Source organism: Ostrea edulis, chromosome 4 (genome assembly GCF_947568905.1).
Source record: "Ostrea edulis chromosome 4, xbOstEdul1.1, whole genome shotgun sequence".
Classification (NCBI taxonomy): Eukaryota; Metazoa; Mollusca; class Bivalvia; order Ostreida; family Ostreidae; genus Ostrea; species Ostrea edulis.
Genome location: NC_079167.1, coordinates 39,820,025 through 39,833,606, shown reverse-complemented (window position 1 = coordinate 39,833,606; position 13,582 = coordinate 39,820,025). Strand labels below are relative to the sequence as shown.

Below are 13,582 nucleotides of genomic sequence, written 5' to 3'. Positions count from 1 at the left end.
ACATATTCTGATTGTAATTTCGGGCCTTGGTAGTTCGGATCCTTTAGATTAGTTCACGAAGTAATAAAATGGCATGATTGGAATTTAGCCAGCAATGAGGAAGATGCACAGAAACATTTTGAGGCGTTTAATCCAATTTTAAACGATCAGAATGAAGTTGTTTCACAATACTACAGCGAGATTAGTGAATCTGATCCAGATTATGTTCCGAATTTTGGATCTGATACATCCGCTGAATAAGATGAAATGGATGGACTCGAAATAAAAAAAAAAATAAAAAAAATCTTCCACATCTGCTTCATACTTAGATATTTTATTGAACATGGATATTAACGGCAAAACGGAATGACTTCAGCTTCTCCGTCGTCAACTTCCCATATCTATGTAGCAATATTCCATTATCACCTGCACATGGTCGATACACAAGAGCTTGTTCTGCATATGATCAGTTTTAGTTGATGTAACAGTGGTTTCAACAGTCTTGTTTAAAGTTAGTATTTTGCAAATTTCATGGTCGTATAACGATCTAGTTTACCAATACAACCTATCAATGAGTCGAATACTGTCCAACATGTTTCACACTAATCGAGGCCGTTCTTTACACGGCGGGTGTGACCGGTCGACAGAGGATGCTTACTCCTCCTAGGTACCTGATCCCATCTCTGGTATTTCCATGGATCTGTTTTTGCCCTACTCTTAATTTGGTATTCTTTATAGGAGTTGTGAGATTGATGACTGTTCATTATCTTCACCTTTCTATGAAATTGACAGTCATTCAGATAGCAGTGAAGATGATGTAAGAAATACATTAAACCCACATTGCATTGGAAAGGATGGTACAAAGCCAAAAACACAGACCAAAACTCCGCAACGGAATGTGATAAGGGGCTCAGTTCACAAATTAATTGATACCAATCATATCAACAGGATTTCAGAAATGCTCGAACTCTTTTTTACTCCAGTATGATAGGTAGTATTGTTGAACATACAAATTCTGAAGGTGGAAGGAAGATGGTGAAAAACCATAAACGTGTATAGAAGTCAACAGACAACGCCGTGATATGGGCTTAGATTAGTACTATGATTACAATTTGTCACCAGAACCAGAGCATAGCAGTTGTGTAGTAAGGACTACAGGGCTCCAGTTCTTGGTTGCGGGTGATCCCACAGGCGTTTCTTAGATCCCACCTCTGGTGTGTCCAGGGGTCCGTCTTTACCCAACTATCTATTTTGTATTGCTTGTAGGAGTTATGAGATGGATCACTGTTCGTTATCTTCACCTTTCATTTAATGGGTTTTAAGGTTTGACGACTATAAAACAGGAGAGAAACACTGGGTTAGAGATAAAGTTACCCCTACGTTATGGATCGACTTTGATAAAACTCCCCTGCATCATTGCAGACCAGGAGTTTACCTATACATTGGTGGATGCACGCTTGATAATTTTATTCAATCTTTATTTAGTTATTTACAATAAATTGGGAAATTAGTTTAATGTGTAACAAACAAAACATTAAGATATGTTTCGGTTTTTGGCAAATGTAATGAGCAAAATTCATTTCTAAACAGAAAGAAATATATCGTACAAAATCATGAATAGTCGGTAATGGTTCGAGTTTGACATACATCCATGTAGAATAAAAATAGTCTATCAATTGTTTGGGTGGTATTACAATGAATATTTTTAATACTGGGCTTCCAATGCCCCTTCCTACAGTTTATTTATCCTGCTACTGAAATGTCAATTAGCTGGTTACTAGTATCTGACTACTAATAGCTAGCTTTTCCAGTTTCAAGTAGCTGGATACTCGTAACCAACTTTTCTCTTTTTAAGTATCCAGTTACTAGCAGCTAACTTGTTTACGTTGTTTATGATAGTCGTGCCTTCTTTAATCATGCCCCGTCTAATGACCTTGCACACTGCCCGCTTGAATCATTAGCAGACGACAAAAGATGGTGATTAATGAATAATGACATGGGCCTAAATTCTCTGTCAAGAGGGATTTCTTATACATTGACATTTACAATAAACGTCCATATGTATATTAATTACAATACTTTTAAAAATACCTAGCTAAAGTCCATGCTAAAGACAAATAAGATACGGTGAATATTGTTTGAAAGATATAAGCTTCATGCAATTGTTATTGTAGGTCAATTCGATTGCACTTAAAAGTTGATATATACGTTGCTAGAGGGAAATAGCATGTCTTTTTATGGCTGATGAACTCTGAAAAGGAAAATAAGGGGATTTCCGAAAAATGGCGTTGAAAGTCGCAGCCAATAACATCCAGAAGCCCACTCTACAAGTAATATATGAAGTATTTTAGGGAGATATTGAATGAATGCGTACAGTGAACACGTATGTCTATAAGCGACCCGTGATAAACAAAGACAATTATTTTCTTTATTGTACTTTAATACTGTCAACAATTTAATTCATGACACCTTACTATACAGAAGATGATACATATTTAGAAAGAAGCATACAAAATATTGAGTATTTCTTTGGCATGTGTTGTCAGACATCGCAGTTTACCACCTTCGCGTGTCATACCTTGACATAAAATGCACTTAATACACAAAGATCACGAGGTTTCATTCCAAGAATGTTAAGTATTTGCCAGCGAATCCATCATGCCATGAACATTGCATTGCGTAATGTTTCAAAATGACTCAGAAGATGTCACTGTACAAATGATGTAAGAAATGAACATGGATAATATTTCAAGTTTATACAACAAAAACATATAATGTTAAATCATTTTACATCAACTTCCATATGATTAAACTAATTTACATTAGGTAATAAAGGAGATAATTTATTATTATATATGTATTTGGATTTTTCCAAGCATTGTTAAACATAATATGCTAAAACAAACAAGAATAGTCTGATTTCACTAGTACAGCGATTTGCCACTGACATATCAGACTTGTTTCGTTCTGTTAGTCCTCCGCTTTCGTTTTCTCCTTACAGGGGGAACTGGAGCAGATTTTGCTGTATCTCCCTCAGTGGTTTGTTCCTTGCTTTTTGTCTCCAAGATAACATTTGGCAGATGTGGGGCTGACACCCGCCTAGGCAACCTTTTCTTTCTTTCTTTCAACGGTTTGCCAATTATGGGAGAATTTGGCACCGATGAACGTCGATTAACATTTGTTATACCACCAGCAGAAGGTCCCCTAGGTATCAGACAGTCTGTCGCTGTATTCATGAGTTTAGATGTTTCTCTTTGAACTGGTAAAATGTAACTAGGATGGATATATATGGAGTAGCAGGGGTTATTATTACAGTTGGTGTCCGAGTCATTTGACAAGATACATGTCTCACAATTCCGATGATAGGATTCATCTGGTAAGACGTTATATCGGGTGTTTGAGTTATTTGTATCTAATGTCTCATTTTGTGAATTCTTCTCAAAATTTTTAATTCTACTCAAGTTTTGATGATAAGCTGCATTGGATGAATTTGAGTCTGAACCGAAAATTATTTGCTGGTTTGAACTATATTCCACCTCAAATGGCTTATGTATCCAGTCATTCGAGACTTTCGATATGTTACATGCATTGTTTCCTTGGAGATTTTCGCTACCATTAGAAATGTATGAATTACAGCATGAATGGTCTGAAACTTGTTGATTGGTTGTAACACACGATGGATAATCACTGTTAAAAATGGAACTCTCAGTGATGTTCACCGGCACTTGCATGATGTTAGTTTTAGCTAATTGAAGATTAAATTTCACGCCATCACTATATCGTCTTGGAATGTTTGATTTCTTGTTCTTTCTGGATAAGTCATTTCTAAAGCTTTGACACATCTGTTTGCTTTGGTCCGTTGCGTGTTCAACACCAGACAGATTGCTAGTTTCTATATTTTGGACACATGTATTACATGGAAGCATTACGGATTTATTGCACAAATTGTCCACATTTAGTGAAGGATATACACAGGTGTCACAAGTAGGTGGCGGTGCAACATCGCTCTTGTCCAAAAATATCTCAACATTTTTACTGAACTTCTTCGTCGATCCCATTTGATGGTCACTTAATACATTTAACACTTGTGTATTTTCTTTGGGAACATTCTTTGCTTTTTCAATTCTTTTAGAGTTTCTCTCATTTTCAAATTGGCTATTGACGTGGTCTTTCTCTAAGTGTTTGCAGACGTCTGGTAAATCTCTTTTCTCTACAGACGACTGGGGAAGGATATCTAACTTTTTAATGGAACAGTCTTTCTCGCTCATAGAACGTGCGCATGGTCTGAGAGTTTGTTGGAGTGATTTTGCTGACCATGTCGAAGATTTCTTGCTCTTTCTCTTGGCTATTAATGGACTCATGTCCTTATCTAAAGACACGTTAGGAGAGGAAGTGGTGGGTGTTTCTACGGACCCTTCACGTTGCAAACGCACGAAAGAATCGGAACGAGAGTGAATTTTTAATTTTAAAACGTCCTTGACAATTTTCCGAAGTCGACTGGAAGAATTTTCTGTCTGCAACTCGACAGTTGAGGGAGTGGCATTTGGCAGCGAAGAATCCAAAGTATCTGTCTGAGCTGTCGGTTTGTACTCGTTCGGTGTAGTGTACGATGGATATGCACTGTTGAGTATAGAACTCTCGTTTTCGGTGATATTCAAAATGGTATCACTCTTGGAACACGGAGAGTTAACGATTTCAGATGGATTTGTAGAACTTGGTGCGGGAGGTGAAATGGAGGAGGACGATGAGTAGATATCTGTGACCACTGTGGATACGCTTCCCGATGACGTAGATGAGGTGGATGAAAGGACGCGTTTCTTTGGTAAAGACAACCGAAGCTGATTCCAGAAACGGTCGATTTTCTGTGAGTCGCCGTCTTCTGGCCATTGTAAATAGGTCACAGTGCTCAAGATATCACTAAGTGCTTTATCACATTTATCAGACTTTGTAATGTCTCTGAACATTAGCGGAATAATCCTGTGTTTTCTCTTCAGCATTTCGTGTTGGGCTTTCTGGTATTCCATGCGACACCACTCGCTCTCCACATAATTTGGAGATAAAACCATTATCGTTCGCCGGCTATTTTCAATAGCATGGATGATGTTATTGGCTATGACTGAAAATAGAAAAAGGTGAAATAGTCTTGATTTCAACAGTCTCGATTAAAGTCAGCATTTCACAAATTCTATGGTCGTTATAACGATCTAGTTCGTCAATACAACCTATCATTGGGTCAAATGCTGTCTGACGTGTTTCATACCAATTGTTACATCGTTCTTGGCACACTGGTTTTGACTACGGGTAACTCCGTTTACCTGATCAGGATATAGGGCTCACAGCGAGTGTGACCGGTCGACAGGGGATGCCTACTCCTCCTAAGCACCTGATCCCACCTCTGGTGTATGCAGGGGTCCGTGTTTACCCAACTATCTATTTTGTATTGCTTATAGGAGTTATGAGATTGATCACTGTTCGTTATCTTCACCTTTCATACTATCGCTACCGTCATAAACTACCATATGCATATTGGAACTCATTTAAATACGGTACAGTAGTAATCACACGAACAAGGATTGCACTCTACGTTCGAACTATTATCTTAAAAAATTAATCTGAGGTTCCGAAAGTGTCAATAGTATAGAAAACATACATTGCAGTAGATGATTTACTTTCATGATTTATGTAGATGCGGAAGATACTCGTGGAATTCAAATGATTTAATGTACAGAAAATAAGGACAAGCACTTCTTCGGTATATTTTATTCCAGAGGTAAAGCTATGATTTTTACTACAAAGTACTAGCAGAAGGATTTTAAGGCCATTATTAGAAGACGATTACATAATTGTATAATGTCTACAAATTTTACAAAAATCACTGAATCATCTTCATTGGAACTTTTCCAGAAAGAGAAATATCACATGCATTTTTCAAAATATTCAGATTGTGAGGATTTTTGGAAAATTCATGAATTTCTAAGAGCTAAACAAATTTAATCCATTTGTATTCTTTATGTGTGACCTAGAATGACAAAATGCTCGTATGTGCCTCGTTAATTCCCTCCGCACTCATCACAAATTCGCCCACGGCTATGTTTTCTCATAATTATGTATGCTGTCGTCGTAAAGAACAATGTATGTTTGTGTGAAAACAATTAATGGAACACTTAGGTAAAAACTGAAGTAGCAATAGGCCATGCTGCACAAAAAGTTTACCGAACATGTGTCTGTTACTCTCTATGCCATTGTAGACTATTCTTTCGTCATCTAATACCATTCGTACCTAGCTGTATATGGTTTTGATATATTGCATTCAATTCTGAAAGTACACTTCAGAATACCGCTAAAGTAAAAGTACAGGGACATAAACCGTGAAACTTACTGTCTCCTGGTGTGAAATCTCTGAAATGCATGCACAGTTTGAACCCCATCTCTTCCTCCAGTTTTGGATACAGCTGATGCAAAACGAAGTCTTCGTCTTCCTTTGACGATTTATACGATATAAACGCATCATATTCCTTGCCATCTAAGGGAAAAGAAAATGTTTTGCGTATTAATTTACAGCAACATTTGATGTTAGGTATCTCATTACATCTTGATATGAATACATGTAGACACTAGTAACTGTTTCAACTAGAATTTATATACAAGCTTTACCATCGTCTTCATAGTCCTTGAAGAAATGAACTATTTTCATGGCAAATAGCCATTTTCTTTTCTGCATGCAGTAGAGAATGATGACAAGCACGATGATGAGAACGATGACACAGCAAATACAGGGAATAAGGACATACCAGTACCAGTTCTCATCTTCTTCAACTGTAAAAAACAGAGAAGAAAAATTAAGTTGTAGATAAGTTATCTAAAATGTTGATGAATGTATGTTTTAAATATCATTTTGAAATAACGTGTTATGCCACATTAATATACACTATACAATGAATAAAAAAAAAAATAGGTCACTGCCTCATGAGCATTCAAATATATACAAATTTAAATAATCTAGGGACAAAATTCTAACATGAGATCTACAAAAAAACTTAACTGCAATACCCTTTTAAGATGCATGTTTTCACATATTTTTAATGAATTCTTTAAAAGTTATATAAACGGAATATGCCATGGTTGGCATTTATAACGAGGTGGCGACACGATCCTGCGAAATTTGCAATTTATGTATTAAAATCAGACAATATATGATTTCTTATGTAAATTTGTTTAGAATTTAGACTTATGGTTTGAACATATTTTATTGATAAAATTCAGGCTTACGAAATATTGATTTAAAAACAATTGTACGTTTGTTATATTATTAAGTATAATTAACATTATGATCAAATTACGAATGGTCTGCTGCATGCTCTCGCCAAGTACATAATGTATATGTTTTTTGATTACGTAAGTACAAATTTGCAAAACTTTCCAAACTTTAAAAGTGCTTTCATTTTTGTAAAACCAGCATTTCCCAACGCTTTTCGAGTTATACATCAATTATGACTACCGCATAAAGGAGATGTTACCATTACTTACCAAATTGCAAATTAATTCACAGTTTAATAAAGTCGGGATCATCATAGCTATGATTCAGCTGGTGATCTACGTGTACTTTTATCCAATGTGAACTGACTTCGATCACATATGAAGTTTACAGCACATGTGTATTTGTGTTTGATATTAATCATGTTTTAAATCGAATCGTTTGTAAGTTTTATGTGGACACATTTACTTTCTCCTCAAAGGTTGATATGATATTTGAAGTATAAAACGAGAAATAAAAATTCGTGTATATGATTTTATTTGGGTGATTTTAGAAATATTTCATACTGATTGTGATTGGTTACATATATTGATCATAAAAGACTCCCGATCACTTATTCCTAACATAAGTGAGAAGAATTAAAAGTGTTTGTCAGTGGAATGTATAGTCACAGAATCATATTGACGTAACGCTTGCTATTTTTATCACATAATGACCCTGTACAGAGTGTTTGGATACTATGCTACTGTGGTCGGTCTACTATCTACAGTGTCCTATGCCTTGATCATGATAAATACCCTGAGGAAGATTCTTCTCATGCTGATTATGAAGGAATGAATTTATTTTTGAAATAATTTTGTTATCCAAGAGCATACAAGAAAAAGAGATTATCACCAAGATTATTTTGTTTCAAATGTGAAAGAAAAATGAGTTTCAAGAAGTTTCATGCAAATTGATACTGATCTGATAATTAACTAATTCGAAGTGATAATTCATTTGGAAATATTTTGAAACGTTGATTTGTTTTATGTCTACTGACATTTGCATATGAATATGGCGATGGTGTTGTGTTTACCATTAGTATTCAAGCGCCATAACATGTCATGTAAAGTACAAGTATTGTTATCCAAGCAATGTATTGAATATGAAATGTATGCTCGCATCGTTTGAAGAGTTTGCGATCATCGGTGTAAGTACGTGTTCCGAAAGATCTCAATATATTCATATTTCCTCCTTGAAAATCATATTCTCATATCCAGCCGTATATCTATTATGTAATATATATTCATTTACATAATTGTTACGAAAAATTCCAAACGCGTTGATTTGGGAGCTCATTAATTGAATTCATAATAATCAATCATATTTTACCATTCATCGAATGCCTAAGTAACATGTTTTGTGACAGATTGATTTGAGAGCTGGTAAATTGAAGCTTAAAAACTTGATTCACCACAATAAAGATTTTTCATTGTAAATACTGAAAATGGTGGTTAACCTTTATACACATGAAACAAATCTCCGTAAACTAACTTGTCATGAAAAAGGGAAAAAATCTGTCTGTGACTGTCTATTGGTTTTTTTTTAGGATTAAGTCATGATACCATTAGCATTAACAATATTGAACTAGATTGTGGTAGCAAAGCATTAGTATGGTTCTTTTTCCCTAGAATTCCAAACATTTGACTAAATGCGCATCTCATTTGCAGAGGATAGAAACCTATGGTATTTGACTAAATGCGCATCTCATTTTCAGAGGATAGAAACCTATGGTATTTGACTAAATGCGCATCTCATTTTCAGAGGATAGAAACCTATGGTATTTGACTAAATGTGCATCTCATTTTCAGAGGATAGAAACCTATGCTATTTGGTTTTGTTTGTTTCATGCCAATGGAGTACAACTTTAAGTTACCCAGATTTAATACTATTGATTGTATTTCATATTGTAGAGGGTGTATAAAAAGAGAATAAAAGAGGCCCTTTCAATCCTGAATCAACCCAAATTCTCTGATTTCCAGTTTGGAAATATCAAAAGTAAGCTAGATTTGCTTAATGTTCATTGCCAATTTAATTCTAAGGTAGTAGATAGTGAAGAAAATTTGAATAATTATTGCTGATAAGGTCTTAAGAAGCAAGTGATCTCAACCTTTTTAATAGGTCACCATTTCTTTTGCTATGGTCATCAGAACATTTTATTTACATATCTTTTGCTATGGTCATCAGAACATTTTATTTACATTCCCCATGGATTTGTCTTCGATGTCTCTAAAACGTCTAATAATAGTAATTTCCCAATGGATGCATTACAGTTGTAAACGATGCAGTATGAATACAGCTTGATATAGACGTTTTATTTTAAAGGCTGGGGATTCGAATAGAAATGAAAGAAGAAAGTAAATATGAAAAATAAATTTCAGTTTTGAAAATGCGCGATCATATGAACTGAGACGCTACAGAAACGTTGCAATTCATACCTTCATGTATTACATTTAAACATTCCCAACTCTCAAACTTGATGATGGTTCTCAGTAATAATCGATACTCATTGTAGACGAGACTACTTGTATCGTTTTCTATAATCGGTATTTTCTTAACGTACATTACCCATCGTTGCATTGAGAGAAAATTGGGCTGTACAATGATTAGCTGGATATCTAACCAGCATCTGTTATGTCAGATTACTTACGTATTATCTCCGTACGGTGTTCACATCTCTTCCCTTCGTACCCAAATTTACACAGACATATTACGGATCCGTCTGATTCGCCTGATTTTCTGTAGCAGGTTCCACCATTACAATTGAGAGAGCATCTCCGGTCACACATGTCCCCAATCCACCCCGGCTCACAGACGCACTTGATTTGACTATCATTTTTTCTGCAAATTCCATTTTCACAAGGGAACCCAGTGAGACATCGATATTTCTTTGGATAGCAATGGAATCTGTTCTTTACTGGAATACACACGTTATCGGAAGAACAATTTCTTTCACATTCATCTAAATACTCTGATGTAAATGGTTCCAAAACACTTAGATCCAATTCAGATGGCGTAGTACCAGAAGAAGGACTTCTCTCATCACTTTGATCTTTGTGAGGCATTGCTGCCCCTGGGACCAATCTTGGACCTGTGTTCTTGACACTCAACATTGTATTAAATACTCTACCTTCAGCTGCAGTCATGTTAGAAGCACTTTGGGTTGAAGGATTGTTTGAAGTTGAATTAGTTTTTGTTAAGAATGTTACTGTATTTGTCTTATTCTTATTTATTAATTGTCGGTCTTCCTTTTCCACCTTAGAAAGAGGTGTGAATTCACTAATTTGTTGTGTATTCGTAGCTTTTTGTTCTATTTCGGACGACGACATGGACGAGTCTGTGGCTGTCTCATTGTTTTTTGTATTAGCCTCTACATTTGTTTGATTTTCATTTTTATCCCTTTCACTCGCTTGAGATACATTAAAAGAAGACGTGTTTTTCTTGTTTTCCTCTATACCATCCTCAAGGCTTCCAAGTGAAATTCTCACTATATCACTGTCTGAATTGGATTTCTGATGTGGAGTTGTTGGAGCAAGAGTTGTGGTTTGGATTTCAAACTGACATCTATGTCCCCAGAAACCATTTTCACAAATACATGACAATCCGCAATTTTTCGCATCCTGATAGCACGTTCCATTGTTACAGTTAACATAAGGGCAGAAACTCAGGCAGGTTTTTCCCTGCGTGTTTTCGCCTGTCCAGTTTTGTGTTTCCCTGCTGTGGACGGAAACGGACCGTTTGTGGATAGTCGGGAAACAGGACGAGACCGTTACCATAATGTAAAGTAACGTCTGACAAGTGATCAGACCCTTTAGAAGAAGCTGATATCCCAACATTAGGATAAATATTTCCTGTCTGAAATTTCATTACACACAAATTTACTTCACTTTACTTTAGTTCACCGTACGGTTTCATGTACCGCCGCTTGAGAATGTGTTGTTCCTTCATACTAATGCCTCATGCTTCTCGGGACGTCATATTTAAAAATCAGACAACTGATCATGTTTTATTTTAACAATAACACAGCTGCAGGTGAAATTTATCGAGATGAAAACCCCCAAATAAAACAGAAACTCCGATTATTCACAGAAGTATGTATCCGACAGGGTGAATTGCACACACACTTTCAAACTTTTCCATTCACTCTTCCAAGATGGCGTCTTTCATTATGGTCGACGCCAGCCATTCGTCACGCTTTCTTGTTTTTTGACGTATATTATTTACCTACTAGCAAACAAGGGTTCTTGCTGTATATTGAAACAAGAATAAGTATGGCTAATAATTCAAGAATATGTCACCTTCAAAAAGCCCCCAGGCAATGAAATAAATAATTAACAAAAACTATGGCTTAAATTTGAATATATGCTCTGTTTATGAAGCAAAATAATAAAAAAAAAAAGATAATATGAATTTGTTTCAACTTACTTGACATTTTCTCAAACGTTTTAAACAGTGAACTTTCTTAATGAATTAGGAAAAGGTTATTATTTAATAGAATCTAAAGTATACAACTTGAAGCAAGAAATGAGCTTGATAGAATTATAAAATGGATACCTTTTTCATTCGCAAAAATAGACCTTATATAATAAACAATTACCATGATTACATTGAAATTGTAAGTGCAAAACAATAGGAGTGACTCACAAACGTATTAAGATCAATTGTGTGAATGAAGAGTTTGTGCACATAATATCCATATCATTATGAGTGCTCTTCTAGAACTGATAAACTGTACAGTTCTCGAACAGGAGTTATACTTACTTCACTGGGAATAAAAGCCAAGTTGGTTTCTTCAGTTAGAATCCTGCATTGTGTTTCAAAATAATGTACTGCAATTTACAAAACGTTCATATTCATTATTTAAAAAAAAAAAAAGAAGTATGGAATGTTAAAAATTTTCAGTCAATGTATTGTTAGTTTGGAGATGGCAGAGGTTTTGTTGATCAGATATAGATTTGGGTATTTCTTTGTAAATTTGAAGCTACTTCAAAATGTGCAAGTGCGAAAATTATATACATATATATATATATATATATATATATATATATATATATATATATATATATACATGTATATATATATATATATATATATATATATATATATATATATATATATATAATCCAAATAGAATGTGTTGATATCACACAGTCAAAATAATTGAATGAATATCTCTAAGATAAACAACTTTGTATTCAATATTAGTATTCAGCTGAGGATGGATGTTAAAATCCAGAAAGCGCTAGTGATTTGAATATATTTTGGAACTGCATATTTTCCTGCTTTATATATATACATATATATATATATATATATACTGTATATATATATATACACTGTATATATATATATATATTCAAAATTAATGCAAGCATATGGCGTATTGAAGAATATTGTAGCAGTAACAGAAATAGATATGTTTTCCGATAAAGTGTAGCATCCCTTTCTAGTCCAGCTTTAATTCCTTTTCCTCTCAGAGTGTGTGCTAGTATCCACTATCATTATACAGGACCCGTTCAAAAATTATCCCCCCGGAATCATTTATGCGATGTGTATGTTTTCTATTTAATGATGCTTTGAATTGTGTAAATGTGTATGTTTTCTATTTAATGATGCTTTGAATTGTGTAAATATGTATGTTTTCTATTTAATGATGCTTTGAATTGTGTAAATGTGTATGTTTTCTATTTAATGATGCTTTGAATTGTGTAAATGTGTATGTTTTCTATTTAAAGATGCTTTGAATTGTGTAAATGTGTATGTTTTCTATTTAATGATGCTTTGAATTGTGTAAATGTGGGGAGAATTCGAACCAATAGAAAACAATTTCAATAATGATCTCGTATACCTTGAGAACAATTTCAAAGACATAGATAATGAATTCATTATAACAAATTAACCGCAACCATAGATATGCTTATGTTTTGTAATGCTAAACAAGCCTACCGCAGCCATGTGTGCCGAAATCTCGAATATAGAATAAAACCACATGCTTAAACAACGAATTACATGTCATTCAGTAAACATAAAAATTGAGTGTGACAACCTGTTTACCAATAGATCCATACTCATATCACAAGGTCGATTTAAAAAAAATCAAAACATGATCCTTCAATGGAGAAGTTGTTTATAGATTATATAAAATGCAGATATAACACATAATATAAATTTTGTTACATGTAACACATTACTTTTGTATATATATATATATATGTATGTATGTATATATATGTATGTATGTATATATATGTATGTATGTATATATATGACTTTTTATTATATATATAACTATAACATGACTTTCGTCTT

General features: G+C 34.4%; 1 protein-coding gene and 1 long non-coding RNA gene across 3 annotated transcripts in view; one reads left to right on the top strand and one right to left on the bottom strand.

The window, feature by feature from the left end:
- Positions 1 to 2,401: 2,401 nt before the first annotated feature.
- LOC125671222 (uncharacterized) lies at positions 2,402 to 12,137 on the bottom strand. The gene is made up of 4 exons (XM_048906752.2): positions 9,924 to 12,137; positions 6,634 to 6,795; positions 6,359 to 6,502; positions 2,402 to 5,095 (listed from the first exon to the last, which is right to left on the bottom strand). Exons 1-4 carry the CDS (start codon positions 11,107 to 11,109, stop codon positions 2,931 to 2,933), a joined length of 3,657 nt encoding a protein of 1,218 aa, XP_048762709.1. The 5' UTR covers positions 11,110 to 12,137; the 3' UTR covers positions 2,402 to 2,930.
- Positions 6,705 to 13,582, top strand: part of LOC125671223 (uncharacterized) — a 43,482-nt gene continuing 36,604 nt past the window's right edge. Inside the window, exon 1 of one of the 2 annotated variants that reach the window (XR_007368547.2) lies at positions 6,705 to 9,271. This is a non-coding gene — a long non-coding RNA (uncharacterized LOC125671223). The remainder of the gene's footprint in view (positions 9,272 to 13,582) is intronic. The other variant, XR_008802402.1, reaches the window with a different exon arrangement.